General features: G+C 39.3%; 1 protein-coding gene across 3 annotated transcripts; it reads right to left on the bottom strand.

Moving 5' to 3' along the window:
* Positions 1-241: 241 nt before the first annotated feature.
* On the bottom strand, positions 242-26,357 carry dgkab (diacylglycerol kinase, alpha b). Of its 3 annotated transcripts, none has more exons than XM_047348864.1 (24): positions 25,944-26,357; positions 25,279-25,359; positions 23,429-23,505; positions 22,290-22,434; positions 21,390-21,464; positions 21,239-21,288; positions 18,291-18,365; positions 18,080-18,196; positions 17,081-17,198; positions 16,858-16,946; positions 15,408-15,518; positions 15,223-15,321; positions 15,091-15,141; positions 13,557-13,630; positions 6,399-6,473; positions 6,232-6,317; positions 6,059-6,148; positions 5,810-5,970; positions 5,605-5,669; positions 5,133-5,223; positions 3,422-3,602; positions 3,213-3,333; positions 2,922-2,982; positions 242-1,215 (listed from the first exon to the last, which is right to left on the bottom strand). In XM_047348864.1, the coding sequence occupies exons 2-24, from the start codon at positions 25,349-25,351 to the stop codon at positions 1,135-1,137; spliced, it is 2,166 nt and encodes a 721-aa protein (XP_047204820.1). In that variant the 5' UTR covers positions 25,352-25,359; positions 25,944-26,357; the 3' UTR covers positions 242-1,134. The 3 variants fall into 3 exon arrangements, with proteins under 3 accessions (XP_047204820.1, XP_047204819.1, XP_047204821.1); XM_047348863.1 differs by having other exon boundaries at positions 25,922-26,355; XM_047348865.1 differs by lacking the exon at positions 25,944-26,357 and adding an exon at positions 25,735-25,802.
* Between the last annotated feature and the right edge of the window lie 1,469 nt (positions 26,358-27,826).

Here is a 27,826-nt window from a genome sequence, read left to right as displayed (position 1 = left end):
GTAACAATTTTGTTAAAAACTACTTCTTTTTTTGGGGGGGGATTTTTTTTCTCCACTGATTTTATTCTTTTTTCAGTTTAAGATTTTACACATTTTTACACATCTGTACCAAAGGAGCCATTAAATGTGACCATGAAAGTTTGAAATTATATGAAAGATTGACACTACCCAGTGTCAGAAATGTCATAAATTCAAAAAGAACGCCTGAGACCTTCTTATTAGCAACTCACTCCATCTGGGATGACTTTAGTACATCTTTCTTATTTAATGTTGCACAAGCATCATTTAATAGAAGAATAAACACCAGGAACATACAAATGACAGATATTCAATGATAGCTGACAAATAATTTACAACACTCAGAAAATAATCATATTTTGGCTTAATTCCCTCACATTTTGGCAAACATTCACTACCAGAAATATTGAATGCCTTTGTAAAAGAGCATCACAATCTTATTAGCACAACTGTTAAATAATGTTTACATCCATGAAGCTTATACAACTCATCTAGTTTGTCTTAAATAAAACATTGAGGAATGGCATTGACAAGAGTTTTTTTTAAAGCAACATTTAAATAAGCTGGAATCTTTAAAAAATAAAATGGAGACATTGAAAACAGGTTAGTCTCATATTCCTCGTAAAACATTGGCATAATTATTGAATTTCCTTATGTAAAAAGGGAAAAACACTGACGGCGACTTTTATGACATATGGTTGAGATGAAGAAGCGTGTGAGCTGCCGAGACAAAGCTGCTTCACTACAAGCTACATTAAGAACAGAGGAAACTTGACAATACACCACTGCAAACATGTTTTACCACAAACCATTTTCACAACATAAAATAGACATAGTGAACACATATTCCTTATTGATGTAGAGAATATTTCTGGTTCCATTTACAGACACAGGTTGCATTACATTTAAATTGGCACACAGAAGCAGCGATTCGGATTTGAGACAAGCAAAGTTTAAATATTTTTCAAGTAGTTCAAGCGGGTACGTTAAAACCATGACAGGGACAGAATGAGAAGTACACATAGGATAAAACACACAGTTACATATGTTCAGTGTCAGACTTTAAATACTCAGCTGTGACCCTCTGCAGACTGGAAGATGCGGAAGATCTGGTGGTTACTTGAGGTGAAAGAAGCCAGATGGTTTGGTCGGTGCAGCCATGAGCATATTGGCTTGGTTCTGGTGAATTATTCGGATCTGAAAACGTAAAACAATTTGGGTTAACAAAGCCTTTTTGTATGCGTTCATTAAAAATATGTAACTTAAACCAACAGAGTATGTTCTGCACTTTTTAGTAAAATTGCTCTAAGATTCTTGTTATTGTTCATGTGTCCTCACATGACCACAGATGTCAATGTATTTTTTTTTGGTTTTTTATGAGTGAATAAGTGTGAAGTGGAATGAAATTGATGCATGTTTTTCAATACTTGTTTTACAAATAAACATTTTTAAAAAAGGATGTTGTGTAATTGCATTTGGCCCTACGAAATCAATAACTTGTGGACCACCTTTTGCTCCAAGAACAGCTGCAAGTCTCTTGGGTTGGCACAAATAGGTACTGAACATTTTGCCAGGTCCTCTTCTCAAATTAGCTCAAGCTCAGTCAAATTGGATGGAGATCATCTCTGAACATCAATTTTTAAGACTCACAACAGGTTTTCCATTGGATTTAGATCTGGACTTTAACTAGACCATCCTAACACATGAATATATGCTTTGATCTAAACCATTCCATTGGATTATCCTGTAATTAGCTCCATCTACCATCTCATCAACTTTTATTTAAGTCATCGTGGAAAAAATGTATTCGGACAGCATATTGCTGCCTCCACTATGTTTCACTGTAGGGATGGTGTGCTCAGGCTAATATGCAATGATGGGTTTTCCACCACACCGGCCATTTTTGCATGTTGGCCAGAAAATTCACTCTTCTGACCAGAGCACATTTATTCCACGTTTGTTTTATTCCCTACATGACTTATGACAAACCTTGTGTGACGCATGACTAACAGTTTTCCTCTTAACAGATTCACCTACCTTAGCTAAGGATCTTTACAACTCCTTCAGAGGTACCATGGTTCACTTTGCTGCTACGCTGCTTAATTCTCTGTTTAGGTGGACTGGACGGCCATGTTTGGTAAGTTTGCAGTTGTGGCATGATCTTTTCCATTTTTAAGATGATAGATTGAACAGTGAAATTTTCTGTGAAATTTTCAAAGCCTGCGATACTGTTTTCTTTAAACCTCTCCGAGGCTTTTCCCTGACCGGTCTGCTGTGGTCTATATGATGCTGTTTGTTCACTAATCTCTAACAAGCCTCTAAGGCCTTCAAAGAACAGCTGGATTTATACTGGGACAAAGTTACACACATCTGGACTTATTTACCAGTTAGGTGATTTTTGAAAGCAGTGGTTCCACTGGATTTCATTTAAGGACATCAGAGTAAAGGAGTCTGAATACAAGTTCATGCCATGCTTTTTTACTTTTTAATTAAAAAAAAATAGAAAAAATGGAAATCAAGTTTTTTTTCCACTTTAAAGAGCTTCACTATTTTGTGTTGATCTATCACGTAAAATCCCAATAGAAATGATTACAGTTTGTGGTTGTTACATAAAAACTGACATATTTTTACTTTAACTAGGCACCGTTTTCCCTACTTCTCACACCTTGTTCCATTATAATTGTAATGACCAAAAGCTTCAAAACATATAATATTTGGAAATGACAAGAGACCAATTTCCCAAAATGCTTACAATGCATAAATGTTTCTATAGATAAATTAAAGTTCTTCTGGAAAAAAAACATACAGTAAATATTAGTGAACCTCGGCACCAAAGCATAAACAGAAGATATGTTTTATATATGAATCTGAACACTTATGGTTATCAAGTTATTACCACTTACCTCACAAGGAGGCTGCATCCAGGGCTCCCCATCAATCTGCATGGGCAGAGCTTTGGTAGTGCTGCAAGTGGAAATCAAAGACAGTAAGAGTTAATCATACGGTTTGACATATGAATACTTGACTAGCGAAAAAACTGAAAAACCTCCAAGGCAAAGCAGCCGAACAACCTCAGGGGTGGACGTAAAATAACAATGGATCATGTTCATTCTGATGTCTTCCATTGTTTTTAGGATGTGGGTCAGTAATAAACTGACAAGAATTCATGTAATTTTTTTCTAGAAGGTTCAAACCTGATGGTGATTTCGGAGGTCTGTGCCAGTCTGTGCCCAGCGCTCTTCAGCCCGGTGTAGATCTGACCCATCTCCAAGACTCCTTCCAGCCCCACCACCTCGAAACGTTTATCGCTTATATCTAAAAGGAAAGCAGCAAACCTCTCATATAGATTTCAAGGAGTTTGTCAGACTCCTAGAGAGCTGACCAGCTGATTAAGGAGACTCACCTTGTGTGGCTGTTTTGAGGAGTTCTCGGTCAGTGATGACTTCACTGTGCACAGCTTCTGGAGCACCATCAGTTTTCTTTGATTCACCCCAGACGTTGGAGCCTCCATGCATGCTGGGTATGTTGAGGATGGCTATACCCTCTAAGGAGATGTTGTCCAGGTTGAGAGGTTTTCCACAGCACTGTAAAACCAAGAACAAACATTTATAATTCATACATTACAACAGTCAAAAGTTTCAGAACCACTTTCTCATTTAATGGTTTTCTTTATGTTTAGGACTATTTACATTCTACATAGATTCTCACTTAAGGCAAAAAAAAAAAAAAAAAAACTGAATGAACACATATGGTATTATGTAGCAAACAAAAAAATTGTAAAATAACTAAGTTTTTTTTATTTTAGATTCCTTAAAGTAGCCGCCCTTTGCTGTAATGACTGAAATATTAACCTTTGGCCGTCTCTCACTGAAGCTCTGGGTAGTTTTTAGGACTCTTTGGAAAACCATTTCAGGTGACCACCTCATGAAGCTCATGGAGAGAACGCCGAGAGAAAAGCAATAAAAGCAGGGTGGCTATTTTGAAAAATATAAAATATGAAACTGTTAAGAGTAGTATTTCACACTTTTTGTTTACTTTATAATCCCTTGTGTGCTCATTCATAGATTTGTTGCCTTTGTTGAGAATCTACAATGTAAATAGTCATGAAAATAGAGACATATTAAGTGACAATGTGTATCTAAAACTTTTGACCTGTAGTGTACTCTAAAATAATTTAATATTCTAAAAGCTAAAACTACTATGTAAGGCCCCTTTCACAACTAGAGTCAGACCACACTTTGACATTTAATAATGACTAGAACATGTAGGATATTTTTAGAGTCTTAGAGAGGTCTTCTGGGGTGCATCTAGATTGCAGTGCACTGCCTGTAATCCTCGATGGACATCACATCCGACCAGTGCTGTGACTTAAAGTAAAAGGATATTGCTAAGCAGCTGGAACAAACAATCTCCATATCAAAATAAACTTCACTATGACCAAGTCCCATGTACACAGAGGCTGGTTTGTGCTGCCCTTCCCCTGTGGAATAGGGCTCCCAGCTTTGAAGGAGTACGCAACCCTTTATATTCTGCATATGGACTGGTTCCTGGGAGAACAAATAAGTTGTGGGGTTATTTAAGCTGCAGTTTAAATGTAAAATGTATTTGAATCAAAGTCAAAAAGAAGCCTCATTGAGGAGGAAAAAGTGTTAGCATCTGCTCAGAGGGTTTACAACATATTTTTAGTAGTTTTAGTAGAGAACTTTAGGTTTTTGAGTGTCTTTGTGGTCAGCTCACAGTGATCAGTGAAAAGTACCAGAGTCTGGATTTTGTAAACATGGCTCCTTCTTACTACACTCGCCAAATTATGCTGTGCCAGCTTCAAAATATTGAACAGGATCGCAGAGACCTGACCAGCATATACTGATACGATTTTCTAAATACTAATGGTGTTTCCTCTTTTATATTAAGGCTCAAACAGATGGGGAGGGCACAGAAACCTCTCAGATGTAAAGAAACATTTAGCAAATTTTGACGAAATGTCCTATAGAAGAGATGATATATTTGGCATTAGTGTTAAGGTAGGAGGACTGGGAACGCAACAGAGGAAAACATATTTGGTCATGATGAAACATGTATTGTGAAAACAGTCTAATTTATGTAAAAAACTTTACCGTAATACTGAGACATCCCTTCAGATTCTTGCAAGAGGCTGAGATGGACTCAGAAGTAGCAAACTCAAAATACATAAGTTTGTTCTTCATTCTTAAAAAAAATAAAAAAAATGTTGTTAATTTAAAGTTACAGTACCAGAGGTTTACATAAAATGCTCAACTTTAATGGGTCTAACGTAGATGTAATGACCAAAAACTAAATTCTTTGGCATTAGGCTGCACTGAACATATTCCCCACCATTTGTTACGTATGCAGTTCACAAGCATTGTGCAATCATCCAGAATGTGGCCAATCACAACAAACCAGATCTTAACAGAGAGGTCTATGGTCCCAAGATCTAAAACAAAATATCAGGGCCAGACCAAGTACAGGGTAGTACAGGATTGGTTAAATTGTAAATCATCCAAACACAGTATAAAAGGTGAACATGAGGGTGATTGAGGATAACACCCCTCGTCAGAAAGTCCTCACCGACTGTTGAACTTTTGTGGATGTTTCTCTCTCATGGAGTGAAAACGATGAGCAATGGAAGCATCCTGCATGCAGTTTTAAATAAATAAAATTTTAGAACAATACATTGATCTTTTTGTGCATCAATATCAGTTTGGGTTGAAGAGAGAGAGCTAGAGACAGAGATAGAGAGAGATCCATGGATAGATGTATGTGATGTCCTTACCACTCCAATGGAGAAATAGTTGTTCATGATTTCATATGGGACAGGGTCTCCTACATCCTTGGGGTTTGTTGGAGTCACTCTGATGCTCCAGCGATCCAGAGGAATCCTCTCACTTCCTTCAATCTCCTTCAGGATTTCCCTCAAGTCAGACCCGTCGTATCCTTGCAAGAGTTACGATGCGACAACTTTAATCCCCATGCCCCAGTTCCAGTATACATGCTTATCAGGGCTTTTGTTTGATTGTTTTACCTCCTCCCCAGCGCAGGCAGCGAGCCATGTCATTTCCAGTTCCAAGGGGCAGCACAGCAACTGGAGGATGCACTGAGATGTTCGCTTTGTCTGAAATCACAAGTATTTCAATATTTCTTTCAAGTGACTGCTTTTCCATTTTTCTCTCTGAAAGTTAGAGGGACGTGTAATACCAATAGCATCCAGGAGCCACCCGACTGTGCCATCTCCCCCACACACCAAGATCCTGAACTGACGTAGATTTCGAAAGAAGTGTAGCCTAAAAGAACGAAGCTTGTGTTGATAAAACGGTCATTCAAAGATGCATACACTGAACTTGCAGATCACTGGTTTACTGTACCCTCGAGTGGGACCTCCATTGGTTAAGTTGTACACCTGACGTGGGTTCAGCAGGCGATGAAACTTCCTGAGAACTCTGGGAAAATAGATATATCCATCACTTCTACACTAAGGTCTGGTGACACAGTAAAATACATGCGCAGGTACTAGGAGATAAAGTAGCAACATTTTTTAACAATAATCACATTGTGCACTGTATATAAAAACCTGTAGTGTCTATTAAACTACAGGTACACTAAAAAATTAGACTATCGTGAAAAAGTTTAATACTTCTGTTACTCATTTCAGAAAGTGTAACACATATATGCATTCATTACACTTAGTGAAATATTTCAAGCCTTTATTTCTTGTAATTTTGATGATTATGGCTTACAGAAAATTACAACAGAAAATTCTATCTCCGAAAATTAGAAAATTATAAAACAATATTGGAAATGGAATGGTGTCACGTCCTAATCAGCTAATTGACTCAAAACTCCTGCAAAGGTTTCCTGAGCCTCTAAGTCAGGAGTCTCCAACTCCAGTCCTCAAGAGCTACTAAAATCATCAGCAGGAGAATATGGGCATTTTCGTGCTCCATGTTCTGTTTAAAATACCCTTTTTTATTTATGTTATGTAATATTCAAATTTTGTGTTTTCAATTCAATTCAGTTTATTTATATAGCGCCAATTCACAACACATGTTGTCTCAAGGCACTTCCCAAAAGTCAGGTACATACATTCCAATTAATCCTAACCATTGAACAGTGCAGTCAGATTCAGTTATTTATTCAAATTGGATAAAACGTTTTTCTATCTAAGGAAACCCAGCAGATTGCATCCAGTCAGTGACTTGCAGCATTCCCTCCTCCTGGATGAGCATGTAGAGACAGTGGACAGTCACTGGCGTTGACTTTGCAGCAATCCCTCATACTGAGCATGCATGTAGCGACAGTGGAGAGGAAAAACTCCCTTTTAACAGGAAGAAACCTCCAGCAGAACCAGGCTCAGTCTGAGCGGCCATCTGCCACAACCGACTGGGGGTTTGAGAGAACAGAGCAGAGACACAAAAAGAACACAGAAGCACTGATCCAGGAGTACTTTCTATGGGAAGGAAAAGTAAATGTTAATGGATGTACTGTAGCTCCTTTAGTCGTTTCACCTAGAAAGAAAGAACAGATAAACTCTGAGCCAGTTTTCAAGGTTAGAGTCTGAAAGAGAGCACCTAGAGTTAGTCACAGTAAAAGCTCAGTCAATCGCCATATCTAGGAGAGAGAAAGGGTTAAACACTAAAAGACAGGGCCATGTGGATCATTGGTAGAGGGTGAGCATTAAGTTGTTGCCAGCAGAAGCTTGGACGATGCCCCTCTCCAGAAAGGTGTCAGAGGTAGACACAGAGTCAGGCCAGGTGTAGCTTCTAGGAAGAGAAAAGAGAGAACATAAAGTTAGAAACTGAAATAACAGCAAATTAAGCAAATTTGGAGAGTAGTGTGAGAATGTAGCGAAGAGAGTGAATGTGGTCATTATGTCCTCCAGCAGCCTAAGCCTATAGCAGCATAACTACAGAGAGATAGCTCAGGATAACCTAAGCCACTCTAACTATAAGCTTTATCAAAAAGGAAAGTTTTAAGCCAAGACTTAAAAGTAGACAGTTTGTCCATCTAGAGCCCACTGATGGCCTTTGTTATACTAAAAACCACAACGATTGGGATTCCTCTCTCTGTCAGATTGACCATAACCATTGGAAAAGAGAGGGGGTCATACAGGTAGCAGAAATGGAGGGTGTGTTTGCACCTCAACCATAACTGAGCCGGTTTAGGCTAAACCTGACTCCCCCTTACTCCATCCAACAGGGAGGGAAGAAGATGGAGGTAAAAAAAATAAGGAAGATAGCTCAGGATAAACTAAGCCACTCTAACTATAAGCTTTATCAAAAAGAAAAGTTTTAAGCCTAGCCTTAAAAGTAGACAGGGTGTCTGCCTCACGGACTAAAGCTGGGAGCTGGTTCCACAGGAGAGGAGCCTGATAACTAAAGGATCTGCCTCCTATTCTACTTCTAGAGACTCTAGGAACCACCAGTAAACCTGCAGTCTGAGAACGAAGTGCTCTGTTAGGAACATATGGACCAATCAGATCTCTGATGTATGATGGAGCTAGATCATTAAGGGCTTTATATGTGAGGAGGAGAATTTTAAATTCTATTCTGGATTTAACAGGGAGCCAATGAAGGGAAGCTAAAATAGGAGAAATATGATCTCTCTTTTTAATTTTCATTAGAACTCTTGCTGCAGCATTTTGAATCAGCTGAAGGCTTTTAACTGCATTTTGTGGACATCCTGATAGTAAAGAATTACAATAGTCCAGCCTTGAGGTAACAAATGCATGGACTAGTTTTTCAGCGTCACTCCTGGACAGGATATTTCTAATTTTGGCAATGTTCCGGAGATGAAAGAAGGAAATCCTAGAAACCTGTTTAATATGGGATTTAAATTACATGTCCTGGTAAAAAATAACACCAAAGTTTTTTACTTTATTATCGGAGGTCAATTTAATGCCATCCAGGTTAAGTGATTGACTAAGCAGTTTCTGTTTTAAAGACTCCGGTCCAAAGAGGACAACTTCTGTCTTGTCTGAATTTAGAAGCAGAAAATTTAAAGTCATCCAAGTTTTTATGTCTTCGAGACATGTTTGTAGTCTGTCTAACTGGTTGGGCTCATCAGGATTTATGGATAAGTAAAACTGAGTATCATCAGCTTAACAGTGAAAATTTACCCCATGCTGCCTGATAATTTGACCTATTGGAATCATATATATAGTGAAGAGAATTGGCCCAGGTTCTGAACCCTGTGGTACTCCACAATTAACCCTGGAGTTTAAAGATGATTTATCATTTACATGAACAAACTGGAATCTGTCAGACAGATAAGATTTAAACCAGCCTAGCGCTGTTCCCCTGATCCCTACAGCATATTCCAGCCTTTCTAAGAGAATATTATGATCGACTGTATCAAATGCAGCGCTGAGATCTAACAGGACACGTACAGACACAAGTCCATTATCTGAGGCCATAAGAATATCATTAGTGACTTTCAGCAGAGCTGTTTCAGTGCTATGATGAGCTCTGAAACCTGACTGAAACTCTTCAAACAGGTCATTGCTGTGTAAATGCTCACACATTTGATTAGCAACTATTTTCTCAAGAATTTTAGATAAGAATGGAAGATTGGATATACTGTAGGTCTGTAATTTATGTCATCTCGATCAAGCGAAGGTTTCTTAAGCAAAGGTTTAATTACAGCTAACTTAAAAGCCTGTGGTACATATCCATTTACTAAGGATAAATTAATCATATCTAAAATGGGGCTGGTAATCAGAGGGAACTCTTCCTTAAATAATTTGGTTGGGATTGGGTCTAACATACAAGTTGAAGGTTTAGATGAAGCTAATATTTCTGATAACTCAGGAAGGTCCACAGGATCAAAGCAGTCCAAACACAGATCAGGTTCTACAGTTACTTCCAATGTTGTCTCACTTGCTGAGGATGAAGTAATCATCTTCGGGACTATGTCAAAGATTTTCTTTTTAATAGAATACATTTTATTTTGGAAGAATCCCATAAAGTCATGACTGCTGAGAGCTAAGGTTATGGATGGCTCAACAGAGCTATGACTCTGTGTAAGTTTAGCAACTGTACTAAAGAGAAACCTAGGATTATTCTTGTTCACTTCTATTAATGATGAGAAATAAGCTGTTCTAGCTTGGTGAAGTGTCTTTTTATACAACAGTAGGCTATTTTTCCAGATTAAGTAGGAATCCTCTAGGTGTGTAGAGCACCATTTTCTCTCCAATTTTCTAACATTGTGCTTTAAAGTACGCAGCTCTGAATTAAACCAGGAAGCTAGCTTCCTATAAACAATTATCTTCTTTTTCAAGGGGGCTGCATTGTCTAATGCACCACGCAATGATGAAGTAACACTATGAACAAGAGAATCAATTTGTGAAGGGGAAGAAACAAAATTATTGCCCTCCACTGTGCTTTTCTGTGATAATGAGGAAATCAAAAGTGGAACAGATTCTTTAAAGATTGTTACAGCATTGTCTGATAATGATCTACTATAACGAAATTTTCTTTCAGGTGTGGAGTACTTGGTTAAATTAAACTCAAAGGTTATGAAAAAATGGTCAGACAGGACAGGGTTATGAGAAAATATTGTTATGTCTTTACACTCAATGCCATATGTCTGCACAAGGTCCAGAGAATGAAGACAAAGGTGGGTAGGTTTGTTAATGTTTTGAGCAAGCCAATTGAGCCTAAGATAGCATTAAAAGGCTATATTTAAGCTATCACTTTCAGTGTCAACATGAATGTTAAAATCCCCCACTATAATAACCGTATCTGTATTTAACACTAAATCAGATAAAAGGTCTGAAAACTGATCTAAAAATTGAGAGTAAGGGCCTGGTGGATGGTTCAAAACAACCAACAGAAGTGGTTTTGGTGCTTTGCAATTTGGATGAGGAAAACTAAGGATTAAATACTCAAAAGAGTTGTAGCTATCGATTGGTCTGGGACTAGTCAATAAATCGGACTGAAAGATGGTTGCTACTCCTCGCCCAGTATTTCGAGGAATGTGAAAATTTAAATAATTAGTAGGAGTTGACTCATTTATAGTAACATAATCCTCTTGCTGCAGCCAGGTTTCTGTGAGGCAAAATAAATCAATCTGATTATCACAAATCAGGTCACTAACTAGCAAAGTCTTTGAAGAGAGAGATCTTATATTCAGTAGGCCACATTTAATTGTTTTATTTTTCTTTTTAGTCTTGAGTTGTGTTTATTTTTATAAGATTTTCTTGATTTCCTCGTTTTAGATTATTTTTTAATCTATTCAATTTTGGCCGTGGCCGAGACACTGTCTTAATAGGGTAATGGGTGGGTAGTAGTACAGAAGCTGCAGAGAGGAGTATTAAACTACAACCCTGCTTCCTGGTCTGAACCCTGGGTTGTCAGAGGTTTGGAGAACTAATAAATTCGGCCAGATTCCTAGAAAGAAGAGCAGCTCCATCCAAAGTGGGATGCATGCCGTTTCTCCGGATCAGACCAGATTTTCCCCAAAATGTTCGCCAATTATCAATGTAGCCCACATTGTTTTCTGGACACCACCTAGACAGCCAGTGGTTGAATGACAACATGCGGCTAAATATGTCATCACTGTTCAGATCGGGGAGGGGACCAGAGAAAATTACGGAGTCCGACATTGTTTTGGCAAACTTACACACTGAAGCAACACTAACTTTGGTGACCTCCGATTGACGTAACCGGGTGTCATTACTGCCAGCGTGAATAGCAATCTTACTGTATCTACGCTTATCCTTAGCCAGCAGTTTCAGGTAGGATTTGACGTCACCCGTTCTGGCCCCTGGCAGACATTTGACTATGGTCGCTGGTGTCTCTAGTGCCACGTTTCTGACTATGGAGCTGCCAATTACCAGAGTTGGCTTCTCAGCGGGTGTGTCACTGAGCGGGGAAAATCTGTTAGAAACGCAGACGGGTTGGTGGTGACCTGTGGGCTGGGATCTAGGACTATGCTTTCTATGTACCGTCGCCCAGCTGGCCTGAGGCCCCGGCTGTGCAGGCTCTGCTGAAGGACTGCTACGGGGAGCTACCCTTGGTGTCTCCGCGCTGGCTGGTGCGTTCACACCAAACAAGGATTCTGCAAATATTTCGCCTCATTTGTGTGCTTTTGCCCGCTTGACATTCCGCGTTGCCATTTGGCAACAAGCGGCAACGCTTCGCCGCGTCATCAAATAGGAGGAGCTTCCATCTGCTGCTTGCTGGTTTCAACTGAACATGGCCGACATGGATTTCATGGATAATTACGGTGTTTTACCTGTGGAGAGCCGAAAAACGCCGCCGACGTCCCTGGGTTCACCAGATTCTTCAGGGACGGGAACAGTTCGGAGATTACCACCACCTACTCCAGGAGCTGCGTCTGGATGACGGTCGGATGACGGTCGATTTTCAGCAGTACTTCCTTCTACCCAGTTCGAAGATCTGCTGTCCCGCATTGGGAGACGAATCGGCCTCCGGGACACCAACTACCGGCACTGTACCCAGCTGCTGAACGCCTGACCATCTGTCTTCGGTGACTAAATAAATCTCAGCTTTTTAATGTCCACATCTCCTAAATATAAGATATTTGTGCCTGAACATAACCAGGCCAGGTCCTTTCTGTACTTGTCTCGGTAAAAGTAATTAGTTGAGTCATACAACTCTGGCTTGCCGCACACCGCCACTATGATCTGGTTGTCCATCTTCACTGACAACCGCTTCTTCTCCACTGCGGTCTTTCACCCTACGTCACAGCCACATCCAGTTCCTGATTGGTTGACGCGAAGAGAATTTAGGAAAAATTCTGATTTTTCAACTTTTCCATCGCTCTCGCTCCACTCGGCGCACCTTTCGCACCACGTCTTTCGTTTCCTTCGCACCGCTCCGCTCCTGTGCACACCTCTACATAGGGATAACATGTAAATCGGCTGCTCCTATCGCGGAATCCGCGTACGGTGTTAACGCACCATAGGGGCCTCGGCTATCTGCTGGTTTTTCAACAGCGTGGAGCCGGGCCTCCAATTCCGACACCCTCACCTCCAAAGCTACAAAAATGCTACATTTATTACACGTACCATTATCACTAAAGGAGGCAGAGGAGTAACTGAACATCTGACAGAGAGAGCAGGAGACTCAGAGAAACAACAGAACAGGTAGACATGGTGGAGCTAAAGCTAAGCTAGCGACCCCTTACCACTACTAGAAAAACCGTGTAAAACACGGAGACTCCCCAAACGTTAAATGCAGCAACAGAAAGTATGTGTTTTAACGTGCTTATGTATTAGAACAAGTAAGAGATATCATAGTAGAGAGAAATCAGATCAAACGAGAGAGCTTCACACACCAAAAAATCCACCGAGTGCAACAGCGAAAACAGGAAGTGATGAATACGGCTTACCCAATGCTCCTTCATTTTCTGTAAGCCATAATCATCAAAATTACAAGAAATTAAGGCTTGAAATATGAGATTCAGTTCCTGAAATGACTGAGAAAAAAAAAAAAACTGTCGTGATAATCTAATTTTTTTTAGATATACATGTATACTCATATTTTGTTTATGTTTCTCACCGTTCACCCTGCTTCCCTCCGCTTTTAGGATTTACAAATACCAGCAAAGGATGAGTATCTAAAATAGGAGCAATCTGAAAAGGACAGAACAAATAAATGTGTTTTAGATTGAATAAATAATTTCAAAACCACATTTGTTAGGATTTGTGCTAAATTTGTCATTTCATGTACAGTTTTGGTCAGCAGTTTACATACACTCTTCATTGTAATGAATGTAATGTTTTTCGTTTGGGTCTCTATTAACTGAACCATTCCTTTTTCACAGTGTACTGGTAACACAACATGCAACTTTAATGACTTCCCGACACAAGAACTGGTTGCACAAACTATTACTTGGACTTTTCACACAAGGTCACAATTACACATGCAGACTCAAATATGTACATACACCGCCACTAATATTTGGATTAATGTCCTTCACCCCCATCCCACCTTTTTTGGAGCCATCAACAAGCTTCTGAAATAATTATGGTTACATGTTTGACAACTTCTCTCCTCAGTGCATTGGACTGGTTGGTTTCCTGACATTAAACTGACTTTACAAAAGTCCATAAATTTTCAAGTCAGTTAATTTGAGCTCAGGAATACTCCATAAGCATCATGTTAGATCTCTTTAACCTTTCCAGAACCAGCATAAGTGTGTTTTTGGGATCACTGTCCTTTCGGAACATCCAGTTGTCTCTAAGTTTCAACTATTTGTTAATTTAAGGTAAGGTGGATGAACTTGGAAATAGTTCTCCTTTTTCATTATTGCATTTGTGGAGTTCACCAGTAAAAGTAGTATTGAACCAGACCTTCAGCATGATTCTGTCACCAGTAAGACAGTGATACAACAACACAGTGAACCCAAACATGCATGATAGCAGATTTTTAAACGGGTGAGGCAAGCTAACACTAAACTTACTGAATGGCACGGATCTCAACAATTAAAAGCCAAATCTGTGGCAGGAAATCTAGCAATTTTAAATGAATTCTACCAATTAACTCTGCAATTAAAGAAAATTGCTCGACTTTCTGGCCAGAGTTATGCCAGAGGTTTGTTGAAGCTTCTGTGGTTGAAGGACACCTTGCTAAGGCATGTTTATCCAAATATTAACAGAGGTGTGTGCGTTTATTTGGGCCTGAATTTAAAATATTGACTATGTGTGCATTAGAGAAAATCTACAATAAATTGAATCTTGTGCACTCAATTCTTGTTTGTAAAATTATTTAAAATTGTTGTATAAATATTACATCTTGAAAAAAGTACAGTTCAGATGAATCATTAAAAGCCTAAAATAAATAGAACATTTTGGTCCCTGACAATTTCATGCAAGTGTCTCACCAGAAACCTTATGTGAAGGATGCATAGATTTATTATTACTTCAAAACAGTTATCCACCCCAGACACATGCTTGGCATCTATTTGGCAAGAATAAAAATGTTTTTTTAAATACTCAGATATTGTATTTAGCCTACCGAAAGCAATGATATTGAGATGATAAATGCAAGGATGCTGAATAACATGCTCAGGTTTTAAAATGTAATAACATACCTGCAGGATGTGGCCATCAGGAGTGACATTCAGCAGGTTGGTATCCTCCTCCTGCAGCATTAAAAAACCATTAACTACAATGATCCTGAATTAAAACCAAAAATGTCATCAAACCATGTTTACTCAATTAACCTTTGAGACAGGATAGATGGCCCATGGTGGCAATATATGGTCTTTCAGTGGGCCACAGTCACATTTCGGTACCCCAGGCACAACACAGTCATCATGTCGCTGGGGAATAAACCAAATTTAGTTCCCAAATATGTTTCCATCCATCTTTCAGCTTTGTGTCAAAGTATCCAAAGAGCCATCCTCACCGTCTCCTGGCACCACACGCAGTGCTTCCCCGCTAAAGTTTTGATCTTCTTAAAGCACACCTGACACTTGCTAGAGTTACAGTCAGCTTTGATCCAGTCATGAGTTGCTTTCTGAAGTAAAACAGAATCATAATCACTGTATATTCCATTGCATTATTATTTTTATAATAAAACTGGTAGGTCTGGAAGTTCATGTTCTAAATTGTGGTGATTTAAAACAAACGATTTAAGATTGCAGTGTTTCATTTAAAATATCTTGGTATTTTAAAAGATTCATGATGCTATGCATTCCAACTAGGTTCCTGGGCCCTTTGGAACAGAAGCAGGTCCAAAGAATCACAGATTCACCACCATGAGGTGCTTTTCCACATATTTATTTTTTATTTCACACCAAACCCACCTGGGCTGTTTGTTGGTGAAAAGCTTATCCTTATTCTTATATGATTAACACCCAAATTCAGTTAAATTCTCAGCTGAGCTTAGCAAACTCCACAGGTTTATGTGTGTGATGGTTGGACAGAAACAGCTTTATACTGACATCATTCCCACACAACCTGCTGGCATGTAGACGGCATCTAATGGCTGACATTGAGACTTGGTGATAGGTACATGCCACTCTTTCCTGCAGTTCTTTAACGGTGAACGTTTGAGTCCTGCTAACTGTTAGAAATGTTAGTAACGTCATATTTAACCCCTATAGGAAACAGCGAGTCACGAATTACTACGAAGTTCCTAAAATTTCTGATCAGCTAACAAACTAAAAATAAATCATCTTGATCATCATCATTTATTTTAAACAGACTACAATTGTAGCCATTGTCAAAGACAAGTATTTCTCACACTGAGTAATTTTACCCACTCAAAAAAAGACTTAAAGATTCAAAATGGGATTACGCAATTTACAGTATCTAATGTTTTGTTTTTTACACGTCTTTACCAGGAGTGCCAACAAATGTACCCACGATGTACAAAACACCATTAAAGCACACTACTAATACTCCTGCATCCCAAACACAAAGGAAGCCCTGTACACCGACCACACTGTTCAGATCAGCAACATGACCGTAAAGACCTGTGTGCCATGACATCACACACTGAAAAGGAGATTGAGCAGACCATTGTGTGTCCTTATGCAGAATTAGGACATTTACCAGCTGCACAGAGCAGACTGTGCCAGCTGTAATCCGCACTTAAAAAACTGATGGGTTGCCCTGGCTGACTAATGCACTGTAATGTCCCTGTAGTTAAAGTGTTTACAGTTACTGTTATGTGACTTTCGGTTGGTAAAAGAAAAAAAGAGACGCAATAAAACTCTTAAACATATCTGTAGCTGTAATTTAATATAAAATTAAAATTTACTAATAAACTGAGGTGTTAAGCTGAAAAACTAGAATAAAACTAAACTGGTTGAAGGAAATAGAAATTAAAAGTCATGCTTTGTGTTCCTTACACCAATTTCCTGTTTGTTTTTGACAAAGGTCCGGGCACAAGGTTCAGGATTTTTGTTGGCGCACTGGTTGTGGACAGTGTAAGCACAATCTAAGAAGAAAAATATAAACAGGACAGACATAATCTGCTTTCAGAAAATGCACGGACAACATCAGCAAACCGGCGAGGTAAGAAAACCAGAAAAGAAGCTCGACTGCCCCCTGGTGGCAGCGGCGAGCTCTTACAGTTGCAGTAGAGTCCTTGCTTGCCGAGGCCGAGCAGCATGTTCTCACACACGCCGCAGTAGGTGGGTTTGTTGAAATGCTTCAGCCTCCAGATGTGCTGGCCATCCTTCTCGGTCATCTGTGGGTGAGGAAGGAAGAGGAGGATTCAAAGTTACAGAGAAAGAAAGACGCTCATGAAGCAGAACTGAGTTCTGAAATGAACTCGATTGAGTTTTTGGACTCAAGGCCACATTAAAGGGGCAGCTCAATAAATTAGAAAATTACTGAAATAAAATTTATTTGAATAATTCAATCTTAAATGTGGAGCTAATACACACACTGTAATCTTTTTTAATCTATTCATTTTAAAGACTATGCCTTACAGCTAATAAAACCCCCCAAACTCAGTTCCTCCGACAACTAGTACATTACATGAGAGCAATAAAAAAAATTAGTTTTAATACTGAAATATCGGGCTCATTACTGTGTACTGCACAGTATATGACTCCATACTTGGTCTGGGCTCCTTTTGCAGCTTAATCTACCATACTTTTTTCCTTCCAATGAACATTCTATTAATCAGCACTGTGTGAACAACCAGCCTCTGCAGCAGTGATCTTTTGTGGCTTAGCCTCCTTGTGGAGGGTCTTAATGAATGCTGGACAGCTGACAAAGCTGCAGACTCCCCCTTTGTTTGTGTAGGTCAAAACATTTCATTTCTGTCTGTAAAAATCTATTTTTTTGTGTTATTTACTCTTCAAATCTTAGGAGAACCTGAATTTGTTTACCTTTTTTTAGCTCTAAACCATAACCATCAAAATTAATAGAAATAAACGCCTGGAATATATCACTCTGGGTCTAATGTATGTCTACAAAATATGAGTTTCATTAACTTTACTGAACTATTGAAATAAATACAATTTTCTATATTTTGATTTTAATTTACAGATGCACCTGTAACAAGAGGAGGGAGGTTGTAGTAAAACTATAAAATGTTGTCTCTGCGCCATTGGTGCTCACCCTCAGTCCAAGCAGTACAAGCAAAGGTACATTGTTCAAGCCTCCCTTCACCCATTCCTCCAGAGTAACAGTCCCACTGTCGTCTACATCTATTGCACTCATCATGTCTTTGAGAACCTGTAAAAACATCATATTTTTCAATTAAAAAAAAGATATTTATAGTTTGTTTATATATTTTAAGACAAAAAAAGCATAGAAAAGGAAGTTTTACTGGTCTCAGTTCAGTCACGTCCCAGCCCAGGTAATCAGCAGCTCGCATCATCTGTGCAATTATACGGTCCACTTCCTGGAGAAGAGATGGGAGAGTTCTCGTAAAATTTGACACAATCTCATCAATCTTGATCAGTGTGCAAAAACAGATTATAATCAAGAACAACCAGAAAATCCAGTGCACTGAAAGGTTAATGTAAAAGGGCCACATTAATCGAAAAAAATACCTCAAAGCTCAACAAACGTTTGATGCACAGATTGGATTTAGATTTTCCAGTATTTTAACCGACCAATCACAAATCAGAGCCGATCAAGGGAAAACTGGACAAGTTTGATCTCTGGCTGACTGATTGACACTTTCTGTACTTATTTTAAAAAAAAAAATGTGTTGAATGTACCTGTGTGGTTGATGAACTGTGGCAAAATTTTATTTACCAGTGTTGCAAGAAGAACTCCACAAGCTTGAGTTCAACTTGAGACATCGGCGAAAATCCCGAGAGGACACAGGGGATGTGAACCACCATTCCATAAAGATGTCCCCCCCAAAAATCATTGGAATTACAAATAATTAAAAAGAATATATAGTAATGTTAAATAAAAGTACAATTCAAGCGATTTAAATTAAAAACATAAAATGTGTTTCTTAATTATTAAAAGATCATGGCCCCCCCCATTCCACAAAGTGGTTTGGTCCGCATGCCATTTCCATCGGGTGGGGCTACACCGTGTTTCAGCGACCTACAGGCTCACCTGATCAGGAAACTGCATCAATGTGTAAAAGCCAGGAAGTAATTTATCACACCACTTGTTCTACGAGCACAAGGTTGTAACATGAAAAGTGACATTTGCCCCGCTTCATCCAAAATCAGCCTCATTTTTTTAATCAGCTCCCTGGTTAAACAAATAGCCTAGCTGAAGCAGTGACAGGGGGCAGAGGAGGACACATGAAAACTAGATGAGGGGAAAGAGGGGAGGGGAGGAAATAAAGAAATTAATTATATATATATATATATATATATATATATAATAATATACTTATATATTAATTATAATTAATTGTGCCCATTTGTTTTATGTTTTGTTTTGTAGTGGTTGTGCGCTAATGACAATAACCCCTGTGTAAGTACAGGTCCTTCTCAAAATATTAGCAAATTGTGATAAAGTTCATTATTTTCTATAATGTAATGATGAAAATTTAACATTCATATATTTTAGATTCATTGCACACTAACTGAAATATTTCAGGTCTTTTATTGTCTTAATATGGATGATTGTGGCATACAGCTCATGAAAACCCAAAATTTCTATCTCACAAAATTTGCATATTTCATCCGACCAATAAAAGAAAAGTGTTTTTAATACAAAAAACATCAACCTTCAAATAATCATGTACAGTTATGCACTCAATACTTGGTCGGGAATCCTTTTGCAGAAATGACTGCTTCAATGCGGCGTGGCATGGAGGCAATCAGCCTGTGGCACTGCTGAGGTCTTATGGAGGCCCAGGATGCTTCGATAGCGGCCTTTAGCTCATCCAGAGTGTTGGGTCTTGAGTCTCTCAACGTTCTCTTCACAATATCCCACAGATTCTCTATGGGGTTCAGGTCAGGAGAGTTGGCAGGCCAATTGAGCACAGTGATACCATGGTCAGTAAACCCTTTACTAGTGGTTTTGGCACTGTGAGCAGGTGCCAGGTCGTGCTGAAAAATGAAATCTTCATCTCCATAAAACTTTTCAGCAGATGGAAGCATGAAGTGCTCCAAAATCTCCTGATAGCTAGCTGCATTGATCCTGCCCTTGATAAAACACAGTGGACCAACACCAGCAGCTGACACGGCACCCCAGACCATCACTGACTGTGGGTACTTGACACTGGACTTCTAGCATTTTGGCATTTCCTTCTCCCCAGTCTTCTTCCAGACTCTGGCACCTTGATTTCCGAATGACATGCAGAATTTGCTTTCATCCGAAAAAAGTACTTTGGACCACTGAGCAACAGTCCAGTGCTGCTTCTCTGTAGCCCAGGTCAGGCGCTTCTGCCGCTGTTTCTGGTTCAAAAGTGGCTTGACCTGGGGAATGCGGCACCTGTAGCCCATTTCCTGCACACGCCTGTGCACGGTGGCTCTGGATGTTTCTACTCCAGACTCAGTCCACTGCTTCCGCAGGTCCCCCAAGGTCTGGAATCGGCCCTTCTCCACAATCTTCCTCAGGGTCCGGTCACCTCTTCTCGTTGTGCAGCGTTTTCTGCCACACTTTTTCCTTCCCACAGACTTCCCACTGAGGTGCCTTGATACAGCACTCTGGGAACAGCCTATTCGTTCAGAAATGTATTTCTGTGTCTTACCCTCTTGCTTGAGGGTGTCAATAGTGGCCTTCTGGACAGCAGTCAGGTCTGACAGTCTTACCCATGATTGGGGTTTTGAGTGATGAACCAGGCTGGAGTTTTAAAGGCCTCAGGAATCTTTTGCAGGTGTTTAGAGTTAACTCGTTGATTCAGATGATTAGGTTCAAAGCTCGTTTAGAGACCCTTTTAATGATATGCTAATTTTGTGAGATAGGAATTTTGGGTTTTCATGAGCTGTATGCCAAAATCATCCGTATTAAGACAATAAAAGACCTGAAATATTTCAGTTAGTGTGCAATGAATCTAAAATATATGAATGTTAAATTTTCATCATGACATTATGGAAAATAATGAACTTTATCACAATATGCTAATATTTTGAGAAGGACCTGTATGTGTGTGTCCAATTGTCAGCCAACCAGGTCAGTTGAAAGAGAAAAGAAAAATTACCGACATCCAGTCATGTTTTAGTGCTCTAAAACGCCCAGGAAGTAGAAAAACCTCAGTAATTTAAAGGCATTTTGATAAAGAGCTTTTTTTTTCCATTCTTTTTTTATTAATTTATCTTGTTTTTATTAAAGCACCAAAGTCTCATTTATACTTACAGAACTGTCCAAAAGTCCATTTCCATCTTTGTCATAAAGTTTGAATGTAACTGGAACAAAACAGAAATCTGTCAGTCACTTCTATACAGTCAGTTCTAATTCATCAGTCCCATCAGCGGTGGACACTGAATAAAATGTGAAATGAACCAACACTCAAGCTTTTCCCGTGGCTGTCCTTCCTCCAGAACCGAGAAGTAACAGGATACGTCACGAAGAAAGACCCCTCCTGAAAATACAGACTCTTTGATGTAACTGGAAAACTTTGTTGCCTTACATAGATTTAAACAGTACAACTTTACTTTTAGAATAAAATGTTTCTGTAATATAGGAGAAAACGTCACAAAAAGCTTTCTAGAGCTGAAACGATTACATGAAAGAGTTCAGTACATCAATTTTTAAAATTCCTCAGGGCAAGTTATCTTCCTCAAGGCTTCGTTAAATTCAGTTCAACTATTCGGCGCACTGTGTTCCAGCCAGGTGGTTATTTGTGTTGCACAACGCTCTCACTTCCACTAATGATAGCCTAGGCTGCTGATACATGGATGCCAAGTAGGGTTAGCAGCTACGGAGGGAGATAAAAGCGCTGAGAAAACGACTAAAAGTGTCAAGTGTGTGATCACTTTAAACTTATTACAAAAATAAGACAGTGCAGTATATGTACTGCACAAATGAATTAATAAAAGCACATCCACGATGCAACACCTGAGCAGGAAACATCAACCTGCAGAATGCGCCAATTATTTGTCCGATTACTTGATTAATCATCAGAATAATTGATACTCGATTAATAAAATAATCATTAGGTGCAGCCCTGAAACTTTCTGAAGGCCAGTACAAACAATACCTGTAGCCTCATTTCTGTAACACAGTGACACAGAACCAAAAAAAATTACTAACAGGTGAGAACACTGAGAAAACTGTAGCATTCCTTTCTTTTAACTGTAGCATTCCTTTCTTTTATCATTTTAAGGAAGTGCTGAAAGACCTACTCCTACATGAACAATAACACACCTTCCTAAGTGAAAACATGTCGAATACTGTAATGAATTACCTTCTTTGGGCATGGAGCTTTTTGGAGACCCGTCTTTCTCCGCTTGTTGAAAATAACGAAATAGCTTTTGGCAGAAGTTTGGAGGGAAGTCCTCCACTTCCAAGTAGGTTTTCAGGAAGAGACAGAAGCCCTCTACACTGAGGCACTGAGCAGACACACAGGATTACATAACATTTACACTGGAACACACATTTTGTTTCACTAGGACTACAGTTCAAGGACAATTAATGAAGGTAAAAATTAAATTCAAATTTAAATCCAAAATCAGATGACCGTATTCAAGCAAACAAATAAAATTTTACAATAATACTTTACATGAATGCATGTAATTGAACCATTGCCTATCAGTTAATTTATCTCAGTAGTTAGAGATTCTCATGTATTATCAAAATAAATGATTATAAAAACGCACAAATCATGAATATCTAAATTGAACCAGATTTTCTTAAGATTTTGTTGTACACCCTAATTTGGCTTCTTTTGGTTCTGATCCCTGTTTGGTGCAAAATGACTCTTGTTAAAAATGAAAAATCTGATAGCACCAAAATAACTATTGGGGACCACTGACTAGTAGATATCTTTTGGAATCACATAAATGCATTCTCTTATAGCAGACTAGCAATAGTTAAGAAAAATTATATTAAATCATCAGTTGTGAAAAGTGAAATGAGCAAACCTGGAAAACTACCAAATGGATAAATAATCAACAGCCAGATGACCTATTAATATTTACTTGTGCTTGAAGGACGACATTAATATGACATTGAATGTTCATTTTTTGAAAGAGTTTTCTTCTAAATCAGAATTGGTGGATTTAGTCTGAGCTCTACTGCGGAGGATGACGGACGGACAGTTTTGTGATATCAGCTATATGGGCCACTGCCCAGGGTGCCATTAGAAAGAGAGTAAACAAGGACTTGATTTAAAAAAGCCTCTGTCATTTCCTTTTTGAACAAAGCTTCTATTGTTTTTATGCAAGTGCAGTCGATCAGGATATGGTGTTAAACTATGCAGCCTTTGATCTAATGACAGAACAGAGATAATTTTCTGCCTTTAGATTGGTTTGAGGGGGGTATTCATGAATGAAACGCATGGATGGATGGATGGATGGATGGATGGATTAAACAAGCATTAATTACCTCTCCAGTAGTGTACTTGGCATAACGACCACCTGGATGAAACTCCTTAATCACATCTCTGACTCTCAAACTGCTTTCTGCATGGAGATTTATGGAGATGAAAATGAAACTTAAGTAATAAACTGGGAAACAAAATTAACAAAAAAAAATGTGACCTTCTCTTCAACTCAACTGACAATAACAAATCCTACAATAACAATATTAATGTCTAATTGCAAATCCAGGTTAGACACATGGTTTGTTCTTGTTAAAACAAGTACTAGAAAGTGAGATTATTACTAAATGAGGCCATGCATAAACTGTGTGTGTATAAAACATTAACGTTAGGTTCGGGCCCTGCAATCTGAGCCAACACACATTGTCTTTGACAGATCCAGACCTGAGCACATGGTTCATGTAATTATCTATTCATCCATTATCCAGCATCATAATAGAGGCCTACAGACCCATTTCATTTCTTGCAAAGCCTTTGAGTACACAGAGTATTTTTAGCGTGGTGCAGCTTCTGTTGTTCCCCGTTAACAGGTTCCATATAATTTTACATTGGCTGTGACCCCAGAGCCACAGCTTTCTCTTCCAGTTTAATGGATTCTGCAGAGAAGGTGAATGAGAGTTAATGTGCTCACAGTTCACTCAGTCAGATGGAGTCCACGGCCGCTGTCACTTTAAACAGCATGAAAAGGTTGGACACCTATCTGATTTGGGTGTGTGGACTGGTCTTGGTCTGAGTGGACTTTGACAGTTGTTCTGCTCACGCCGCTTATCTTAGTTAGCATTTGTTGACTTTCAGAAATAGCTCTAACTGCATTTGAGTGGTTCAAAGAAACAGCTTACAGTAGTTCACAGTTTACCTTTAAAAATCCTGTTCTGAAATGTAAGTCTTTGTCTGACCTCTTATTTACAAAACATACACAACAATCCTTGCAAAAGTATTCACCCCCCCCTTCTTGAACGTTTTTACATTTGTCACATTACAACCAGAAATCTTCATGTAGTAAATTTTTTTTAATAGTAGTTAGCAAGTACTGCAAAACTGTGAGCTGAGAGGGAAATCAGATCAGATGGAAAGCATCTGAAGATATTAATTTTCGCAGGTTCTCAATTAGATTTAGGTCTGGACTTTCACTGGGCCCAATACATAGATTTGCTTTGATCCAAACTAACCTATTGTAGTTGTTCCTGTATGTTTAGGGTTGCTGTCCTGCTGGGAGGTGAACCTTCAGCCCAGTACCATGATTTCTGCAGTCTCTGACAGGGTTTTTCCTAAATGTTTCTGCATATAGCTCCACCCATGTTAAAATCAACTGACCACCTTCACTGTCCCTCCCTCAACACAGCATAACGCTCATGTTTCATTCTGGATGTGTTGCTTTTAGTCACTCATAATGTTTTTTGTTTAGGCCCAAAAAAGGTCAGTTTTTCTCTCATCTGACTAGAGCACTGTGTCTATTGAAAGACTTAAATTTGAACAGAGTTGTCATGTTGACATTCTCCCACCTGAGCAGTGGATCTCTGGAGCTCCTCCAGAGTCATCAAGTAGATTAAATAACCAACATGTAGCTTCCATTTATTAATTAGGTGACTTCTGAAAGCATTAGTAGGACTGGATTTTATTTAGGGGGTGCCTTTAGGGAAATAAATATATAAGCATGTAACATAAAATCCAATAATTACATAAAATCCTAACAACATACATTGAAGATTGTGGTTTCAATTCTACTTAATCCAAACAAGTTCAAGGGGCACTTCCTATGCAAAACAAAATTGCACCTTTTTGCAATTTTATTAACGTAGATGTTTGGTTTTTGTGATCATTGCTGGATCGATATAAATGTGAAACGAGAACTCACCTTCCATGTAATGCTGCAGCTGTATAAAGTCCACAGGAGTCAGGCCACCTTCTGTTTCATCGGCTGAGGCCATGATGATCACTGCAAGAAAAACAAGACAAAAAGAACCAGACAAGCACATGTATGAAACATTTACATGGATTTCGTTTGTCCCTGCCTGTTACAAAGGCATGTACTGGTTTGTCTCCATTCCAAGCACTAGGCATACCAGTGGTGAGTAAAACACGCCTCCTTTCAAAGATAATCTACCAGCTGAATGTGTTTTTAAGTAATATAGTCTTAATCAAACTGGATTGTACAGACTAAATATTTGTTTCCATGTGTAAAAAAACAGAGAATCCAAGAAGTTGCGCCATTCCTATAGGCTGCTCAACCCTTGCACAATTAACTAGGAGCTGCAGATAATTCAACCCCAGCAGGCTGACAAGCTGCTTGAAAAATGTAATGTCCCATTACCTTAATCGTCAACTCAAGCAGAAGATAAATCAGCAGTTAAAGCCACCCTTTGAAAGGGGACGCATCCATCAGAGAGGATTATAATGTAAAAGCAGAGTGGCTGGTAGAAGTAGGGGCTTTTAAACTCCCCGGGATAGTAAGAGTCACACAGGTGTTCAAGCAGGAAGAAAGCGGAGGCTGAACTCACCCGGGCTCTACTGAAAACTTGCCTCGGCCTGTCGGACCAAGCTGCTGCAGAAGTGCGTCAAAACCACTGTCCCGGTGGCGGATAAAGTCAGCAGGGAGCTCTGGTAACGTTTGCTAACGGTGGCTGCTTGATCCTTGTGGATAAATTTCAGCCCCAGTATTAGTGGACAGAGCCAGAGGGATTAAGAATGAACGGAGGAGGAGCTTTCAGCGACATAATTACAGATAGTGGTACCACCCCGCCCCGCGCTTGTGCCTGAAGGCGCGCAAACAAACGGACCCCACCTTTTATTTTCTTTTCTTTTTTAACTATAGCGTTAAAAAATTTAAAATCGGAGCTGGGTTCAGGCTCTCCACGTGCAGAATCTATTTGGTACCCACAAACACCAGGGGACAAATGAAATGTTTTTCAATGATTCAACCTGGACAGACAGGTTACCAAACCAGACTGAGATGATGTGCCTAATGATGCTCTAATGAACACCACCTCTGACCAGCCTGTGGAGGAAATGCAATCGCTGCTGGACCCTGGTGCAAACATGGTCAACCTGAGCAGGCCATGTGAAATTACTGTCTATTTGTATTCCGAGGTAGTTGTATGAATCCACCTGGGCAATACTGTGATTATAGATGACCAATGGTAAGTGGTCTCCCACTAACGATCATGTACTGATTTTTTTGGACATTAAAAATCAAGAAATGTGTCTCGCACCACTGGACAAAATGTTGGATCTGCTGTCTGTAGGTTATTGAATCTGGTGAATCTGAGACGAGGCAGAGAATGGCTGTATCATCAGAGAATTTAAACATGTAGTTGTTTTGTGTATTAGAGATGCAGTCATTTGTATTTACAGTGAATAGGGCAGTTGCATAAGTCTAGGGGTTCTTCAGTTGTTTAGGCACCAGGTGCACTATGCCATAGCGGGCATCATCTGTGCTTCTCATGTTTGTAGGCAATCTGAATATTGAATTATCATTGACAGACACATTTTCACCAGTTTTTTTTAAGTATTTTTTGTTGTATGACTGGAAATAAATCATTTTTTGAAACCAGTTGTGTCCAGTTAAGTTTGGATTTTTAAATTAGATTACTTATTACTGTACAGTATTACTCTACCAGAGGGCATAAAATACAGGTCCTTCTCAAAATATTAGCATATTGTGATAAAGTTCATTATTTTCCACAATGTCATGATGAAAATTTAACATTCATATATTTTAGATTCATTGCACACTAACTGAAATATTTCAGGTCTTTTATTGTCTTAATACGGATGATTTTGGCATACAGCTCATGAAAACCCAAAATTCCTATCTCACAAAATTAGCATATCATTAAAAGGGTCTCTAAACGAGCTATGAACCTAATCATCTGAATCAACGAGTTAACTCTAAACACCTGCAAAAGATTCCTGAGGCCTTTAAAACTCCCAGCCTGGTTCATCACTCAAAACCCCAATCATGGGTAAGACTGCCGACCTGACTGCTGTCCAGAAGACCACAATTGACACCCTCAAGCAAGAAGGTAAGACACAGAAATAAATTTCTGTACGAATAGGCTGTTCCCAGAGTGCTGTATCAAGGCTCCTCAGTGGGAAGTCTGTGGGAAGGAAAAAGTGTGGCAGAAAACGCTGCACAACGAGAAGAGGTGACCAGACCCTGAGGAAGATTGTGGAGAAGGGCCGATTCCAGACCTTGGGGGACCTGCGGAAGCAGTGGACTGAGTCTGGACTAGAAACATCCAGAGCCACCGTGCACAGGTGTGTGCAGGAAATGGGCTACAGGTGCCGCATTCCCCAGGTCAAGCCACTTTTGAACCAGAAACAGCGGCAGAAGCGCCTGACCTGGGCTACAGAGAAGCAGCACTGGACTGTTGCTCAGTGGTCCAAAGTACTTTTTTCGGATG

Source organism: Girardinichthys multiradiatus, chromosome 20 (assembly GCF_021462225.1).
Source record: "Girardinichthys multiradiatus isolate DD_20200921_A chromosome 20, DD_fGirMul_XY1, whole genome shotgun sequence".
Classification (NCBI taxonomy): Eukaryota; Metazoa; Chordata; class Actinopteri; order Cyprinodontiformes; family Goodeidae; genus Girardinichthys; species Girardinichthys multiradiatus.
The sequence above is the reverse complement of the archived record's forward strand: the minus strand, read 5'-3'. Positions and strand labels throughout refer to the sequence as shown.